This window comes from Nicotiana tabacum, chromosome 8, assembly GCF_000715075.1.
Source record: "Nicotiana tabacum cultivar K326 chromosome 8, ASM71507v2, whole genome shotgun sequence".
NCBI classification, from domain to species: Eukaryota; Viridiplantae; Streptophyta; class Magnoliopsida; order Solanales; family Solanaceae; genus Nicotiana; species Nicotiana tabacum.
The window spans coordinates 30,672,533-30,680,233 of record NC_134087.1 but is presented as its reverse complement, the minus strand read 5'-3'; the positions used below and the strand labels follow the sequence as shown (position 1 = coordinate 30,680,233).

Sequence of the window (7,701 nt, the reverse complement as noted above, 5' to 3'; positions counted from 1 at the left end):
TTTTGCTCTGCTCGAGCTCGACTTTTAAAGACATCACCTGTGCCTGAAAGTTAGCATTTTTGGCCGTCATTCCCTTGTTCACCTCGATCTCATCCTCCTTAGTCTTCAACGCCTCCTCAAGCATACTACATCTGCCAATGGCCCTCATAAGATCTTTATTTTTCTCCCTCGACTCCTCATCTTTCTACTTGAGCCCATCACAGAGCGCTTGAAATTGGATGTCCTAATTAAGAAAGTCAACAAGTGTTCAATGCTTAGAACAATACTCTCTGTACTTGGACACCATCTTCTTGAAAATGGTCGTCCTTCGCTCTTCCCGCCGGTCATGCTCAATCTTCATGATGAGAGTCTGACATGAAAAAGAAGATATGTTAGCCGAAGCAAGTTACACATACGAAATAATTAACTTAAGATAGGAAAAACAAACTCACTCTCAAGGCCATGCCAAATATACCCAACGACAGATCTGCATCCCTCAACGTCTGTAGCATCCTATTCTCAGAATCTACATACAGAGGAGCGAAGGACGGTACCACCCATTCCGAGTTGGCCAAGAGATCGTAATCCATAGGAATGACTATGTGCCGATCAGGCCCCTCCGTCCTTATCTCCACTCGGGTGTACCTCTCCTTAAAAGCCCGCACCTTCTCAGGGTCGATACCGGAGCTCGACCCATCATCCTCTACGAGGATGGTTCTATCCCTTTTTGTCCGGGGATGATGAGCTGACCCCGGCTATTCGTACAGGGTCTCCTCTGATATAGGTCCCCTCGACCCCTGACGGCCCGCCTTCTGTGACGATAGCCGGCGTAGGAGCAACCTCAATGCCCAGTAAAGGCACCATCTCCGCGCCCAAATCAATGGGCCTTTCTAACTCAGTATCAGCAACATCAACCCTTCCCATCTCTACCCTCCGCCTTTTCCTCGGTACTGTCTCCCCTTCGTCATGGGATGACTCGTCAATTAAGTACAGGACACGGTGACGGGAGGTCTCAGCCGACGTGACGATTACCTGTAGGGCGGAATCACCCAACGGCGGAGCTAGAGTTTGATTCTCTCGTGTAGACTCAGCTAGTACAAATTGCATTCCAGTCGATGCGATCGCCTAACGAAACGCGGGTACCGGGGCCTTCGTCTTCTTGGAAGCCCGCCAACCTAACACAAAGAGAAAATTGTGTCTAACAAAAATGCCAACAAGACAGCCATAAGCTACAATAAAAACAAAATGGTCATAGAAATGGAAATCACTCACTATTCGAAGATTTAGGGACGAACCGCCTGTTAAATGACAACCAATCACGGATCCCCAAAATATAAGGTAAGATGCGAGCCACCTAGTCTTCGATATCAGGAACCGGGGGAGGTAGACGTTTACCAGCTGAAAGTAGAAAGGCACGAGCAAGTCAGAAACAAAAGAGGAGAGATAAACAAATCACATGACGAACATTAAGAGGTCCTCACGACTAAAGTTCCACCGCTTAGGGAACCCGACTGGGTCCGCCACTAGATGCTCGGTCCTGACAAAGAAGTAGTAGCACCAGAACTGGCGGTTGGCCTTATCATCCATCCCCGTCACCAATCCTTTGGTCCCACGATGACGGAGATGAATCAGTGTGCCAATATAAAAACTAGGCGTGAAGAGGTGCAACAAATGACTAATGGAAACGTCGCAACTGGCCAATTCTGCGAACTTAGCCAACATAAGAAAGGCTTTATACAGGTATGGGGAAAGCTGTGCCGGGCAGACGCCATAAAAGCGACAAAATTCCTTAGCAAGTGGGGGAAGAGGAAGAGAGTAGCCCACCAAGAACGGGTATTGGTAAAAAGCACAATACCCAAGTTGGTGGACTTGTATTGAATCGTTCCACGCCAGAACGATGTTAACGTGGGTAGGAATGCAAAATTTAGACCGAAGGTCAGATATTTCCTTCGACCCCATGACTGATAGCACCTGGTCAGGAGCTGGGCAGGTTCTTTCTGAAAGTCATTTCTGACCGACGGGTTCTGAGGGATTATCTCCTCCTTGGTAGGAAAACTTTCATCTTCCGCAACTGTGAGTTCACCGCTATCGAAAGGCATAGCTACCGATAAAGGGGTGGCATCAGAAGCTATATCAGAAGTGTGATGAGGGTTTGTCATTTCTGCAATAAACGCGTGTACAATAGATTGGCGGAAGGGAATCAATGGGAAATTTATTGTTAACGGAAAAGCTAGAGCTGAGAAGCAGAAGGAAATCGGAAGCAAGGATCAGAGAAGAAACAGAAGAACAAGCAAAGTACCAAATAAGTATGAAATTCAAAAGCCTCATCTTTAAACCTTCATTCCTCTGTTTATAAGGTATTATGGCGCCGATATAGATGCAAGAAAATGTCACTGACACTAAGATCGAAGCAACAGAGGCACTGGAAATGATGCATTGCATCGGTAAGATGGGTAATGATGACACACGTGGTCATGACGTCATCCCATATTAGCCATGCCAACCATAGCCTTTGAGCCGACCCGTCACCAAAGCGACCTCGACCAATTCAGCTCGTCCGCCATGGAGGAACATTTTTGCGATTAGATACAGATGAAATCCGCTCATCAAGGACTCCCAAGAGGACGACCTCAGTAAGCGGAGAGACTAACTGTATGGGTCAAAATTCGGTCTAGCGTGGCGAGTGCAAATGGACGAGCTGAGCCCGAGGTCGAGATTACGTATGGTCTAGTGGCGAAGAGTCGCTCAAAGGGGAGGATCAGTGTCGAGGTCGGATACAGAGCAACGACTACAATTGTTAGAACGTTCCTGTGACTATGAATGGGAATATTCCCTCACATTATACTTTTCTAGGGTTTTCTAGGAATATCCCTTATAAATAAGAAGAGAGAGAAAACAAAAAGGGGGATTCGAAACTTCTGTAAAAGAACATCCTATAAAAGAATTGACTATCAAAAATATACAAAAAGCTTGTCTCGTTTTCTTTGATTCCATCATATAACATTCTTCTTTAGTTCACAAGATCCGATGGCACATTGTTCATTGTAATTGCATGCTGTCACACGTTATCTCTGAAGAAGGAATCGTCCATCTCATCCAACATTTGGGTGACTCATTGCTTCTTATTATATTAAATGTCATTTACCACATTTATTGTATGCATTCATTCCTCATATTTATTTCTAATAATTGATCATTAACTCGGTATTCTATTGATTAGAACATGGTTCACATCATCTAAGTTGCTAAATTTCGAATTTAGGATTTATTACTTTTAACTTGGATTCACCCCTTATTCATTCACTAAAATTGATTTAACTAAGAAGGGCTTAACACTTTTTGGTCAAACACAAATTGATACAAGTTTAAGTGGCCATGAAGCCTTTTAGGAATCGTTTAGTTTAAGGTACTAGGAAGGATAACTCTTAAATCTTGCGTTATATACTCCTCTCGTTAATGTGTTGAATGCTCAGTGAAGACAAATGTTGAGTGCTCAACTTGGATGCGACCAAATTTGTTTGCTAATTTTGCTGCACGAAAAATACTTACATACACTTGTCACTATATCAATTTAAATAATTTAAATACAATGCGAAAATATATGTTGTTCAAAAAAATTAAGTGAAAGAAATATATATAGTTAAAATGCACATCGTGCATTCATTTCTTAGCCCCACCTAGTCAAAATCTTAAACGTTGGCTAATTCGCACGGAATCTCATACCGTACTCATAAATCATATTGTTATATCGATATTGTTATTGCCGTTCCGTAGACACTTATTGGCACATGTTAGCAAATAATGCTTGTCTTGATAGCGTTTAAATGCATCCCTTAGTAAATCAATCAATCAATTACTAGGGGAGCAAAATTAAATGGAGTACAATTGTTTGCAAAGGAATTTCAAATAGTTAATTGCTTAACCAAACGCCAAGTGTGCACGTCGGTTCTTTTCAGTTAGATTTCAGCTATTGCAGCTCAAGTTTTTGATTGTTTGTTTCATGTACGTACAAAACAAGTTAAATTGACTAGGTTTGGTTTTTTCCTGTTTCACTCGTGTTTCAATTTGACGTTTTTCCTCCTTTTAACTTTCAAATTCTTTCTTTTGGACTTCTTATCTCGCAATGTTTTCTTTTTCTCTTACCCTTTCTGGACATAGATTGTAAACTCAATTAATTGGCTACTGTTGAAGCCACAAATTTGCACTGGAATTTAGTGGCGAACAGAAAAAATTATTCTTAACGCAGAAATTTAAGCCAATAATAAATTATAAACTGAGACCAAACCGAAAAAACCACCAAATAAACTAAAAATCCGGATTCAGTTCTTTATTCAAAAACAGGCTGAACTACAAAAATAAACCCCCACCCCCCACCCCTTCTTCCTTCTCTTTCTCTCTTTTTGAAATTCCTGGTTGGAAATTCAGGGGATGATCAGGAACTTGTATACCTGTATGGCGCCAGGTCGAAAAATAGCTGCCGGCAAAGCACGTCTGGTGGTGGATCTAGCTCATAAATTATGGGTTCATGGAATCAACGGTAAATGAAATTTGAACCTATAAAGTTTAAATCTTGCATTTGCTTTTGTCTGGCGATCGATTTCTTCCATCAAGAAGCCCGCCCGATTTTAGACCATTGAGAGACCCATTTGTCCATTTCTTACAATCTGATTCCCGCGATAAAAATAATCGCCGTCAAAAGCTTCCTCGCTGCTATCTTCGCCTTCATCTTCATCTTCATCGCCGACTTTTTCTTCGCCTTCATCAGACGATAAAGGAACCAACCAACAAGCTCCATGTAAATGCCCATTCACACACACAAAGTACTCTAACCCACTCTCCATCGAACCAAGTCGCCGCGCCGCGCTTTTAGGAACGAGCCGGGCCGCCGTCATACTCCAAACCCGCGCCCCACAAAACGGACATTTAATCCTCTCTTCAAGCTCCACCTGTCTTCTAATCAAACACGCCCTTGTCCTAGACCTCATAAATCCCCAAAATACCCCTCTAAATATCCCCAAATCGTCATCCTTATCCCCAGTTGGATGCTCACACGGATCACTTACGTACAGCAAATCATTTCTACATTTCTTCACCAGAAAACTCCGACCGGACGTTTTTGAAAATCGGGACGTTTTCACGAAGTGACCCGGTGCCGGTTCGCCCACTTGAAAATGTCGGCTGGACCGGCAGCCGTTGCAGAAAAACATCAATTTAGCCATAGCTTGCCATCCGCCGCCAATTCTACCGCTAGGCGAACCGTCTGTTAACGCCGTTATCATTTGCGGAGCGCGATACACACACATCTCTCTCCAGAGAATCCTTTTTGCTACTGCACGGAGTTTTCTGTTAACACACGACATTTGACAGAGTGTACGGATATCCCAATTAATTGACGCAAAGACGGGCATGAGAATCCTCTCATCGTAGATTCCAGAACCTTCCGATTCCGACGAGTCTCCGGCTGAATTAAACAGCCGTTTTTTACTGTGGTTGTCACTCATTCTTATTTTTCCGACGGGTATCTGGTCGGCTACTGGCAAAGGCATTTATATAAATGGCTACGAATAGATAAATAAACTGCCTATCATTACCCGCAAAAAAGAAAAATGTTGCTACGTGGAGCTGTATCATTGGATGATAGGGACAATTGTGGATATGATATTTCTTAGGGTCAAAGTAAGTGTGTGGAAGCAAGTGAGGATCTAGGCGACACGTGTCTCTAATTAACCATATTTTTTGGGGCTCGAAAATATCTCAAGGAATACGTGTCACGGCTCTGAATATCTAGAATAATATAAATATTTGTAGCGCTTTCAGCAAGTGATATGGTTCCAAGTGTGTATTGATACAAGCTTACACGTTTAATTTTTTGGAATTGTTATACCGTACCGACTGAAAAAGATAGATAGCATGTCCTATTATATATTGAGTATTATAATAAACGGTATCTTTTGAATTTTTTGTAGTAATTTAATTGAAAGATATTTTTGAAGTGCTTGAGATGGAAGTGGTTGATCTACGTTCTTTCAAGAAATAAGATCCTCACTTTCTCAAAAGTTAAGACATATGTAGTTCGTTTTTTTCGAACCAAACCAATTAAGTCAGTTTTTCAAATATTAGAACCAAATCAAACCAATTAAGTCGATTTTTTCTCGATTCGGTTTATGTCGGTTTTTCGATTTTTTCGGATATTTGTCGGGTTTTTTTAATTATAAGACATACACTATCAAACACACATTTCAGCGACCATATTTTCAACGTAACACTATCAAATCAATTGTCCTTTGAGAAATCTATTATTTACCAATATATATTGATGATAATTGAATCAAATAGTGATGCATAACTTAAGGACTCAATTAAAAAAATATTATTTTTAACATGAAATAGATTCTTACACTTAACAAAAGAAAACTACCAATTAAACTAGAATGTAAAGGTAAAGAACTGTACTAAAAGTGTAAACGATTAATATTTACTATAATTTTTTTAAAACTTTATATAAAAGTATACATATATATAAGTGTAATAATAAATTTAAAATAGTTACTCATATATTCGGTTTGGTTCGGTTTTTTTTTAATTAAAGTCAAAACCAAACCAAATTTGATCGGTTTTTAAATTTCAAAACCAAAACCAAACCAAAACCAAAAATTTTATTTTTTTTCACTTTGTTTACGAATCTCAGGTTTCCATTTCTTTGACGGGTGAAGTGCGGCAATAGCCATTTTTAAGTCCTCTATTTAAAATATATTCACAACTTATAATATATTTAAAGATTAGCCAATTCACCCAAATTTCAGGACTAAGTATCCTGAATTTGGAAATTCAGAAGTTAGTGTCCTGAATTTTTGAGCTACTAATTTGAAATTCAGGACACTTCTGAACTAGTACTAATTTAAATTTAGGACATAAGATTTGAACTTCTGGACATAAATTTCGAACTTTAGGACACGATGTCCTGAAGTTTGAGGTTTTTAAACTCTAGGACGCCGTGTTCTGAAGTATAAGCGAAATAGGATAATCGTTAAATATATTATAAACTGTGGATATATTTTAAACAACATGCTTAAAAATGGCTACCTGGTGTCATTTTCACTTCTTTGACCAACTTGTGCAACTAAGGCCCATATATTTGCCTCAGCCCAATCTGAAGAGTATCAAGAGAGAATTCTCGCAGAACATTGGCAATAAATGACCAAATTCCTGTACGTAGGAAGCCTTTATTCAGCACAATCAGGATGGTTGAGCTGGCAAACGGACGGATCGGATCGGATATTGATGAGTCAAAGCGGGTGATAGAAAAATGGATAAATTATCCGGTACGATCCATATTTAATACGGATAGAAAATAGGTTAATCGGCAGATAATATGGATATCCATATTTTCCATGGTTTCTTGAATATGATCACTTTTGGGAGAATTTCTAGCCTCCCAACCTGAGGAACCCCCAATTTAAGTCTTTGCAAATGTAAAATTTGAATCCATTAGTTATTCATTTTAAAGGTGGATAATATAGTTCTTATCTATATTTGACCCATTTTAAAAAGTTCATTATCCAACTCATTTTTTAGTGGATAATGTGGATGATAAATATTTTTCTATTCATTTTGCCACCATTGGTTTGAGATGAAAGATGCGCGAGTTTATTAAATGGTCAGAGGCGGAGCTAGAATATTAAATACGAGTTTGGACGAACTCAGTAATTGTCGTTTAAACCT

General features: G+C 39.8%; 1 protein-coding gene across 1 annotated transcript; it reads right to left on the bottom strand.

The window, feature by feature from the left end:
• Positions 1-4,283: 4,283 nt before the first annotated feature.
• Positions 4,284-5,621, bottom strand: LOC107799395 (EID1-like F-box protein 3). Its single transcript, XM_016622506.2, has one exon. The coding sequence runs from the start codon at positions 5,523-5,525 to the stop codon at positions 4,605-4,607; it is 921 nt and encodes a 306-aa protein (XP_016477992.1). The 5' UTR covers positions 5,526-5,621; the 3' UTR covers positions 4,284-4,604.
• Positions 5,622-7,701: the final 2,080 nt, after the last annotated feature.

What these genes read in the sequence shown, in the direction of transcription:
- LOC107799395 (XM_016622506.2), bottom strand. Translation starts at nt 5,525, where the DNA reads ATGCCTTTGCCAGTAGCCGACCAGATACCCGTCGGAAAAATAAGAATG.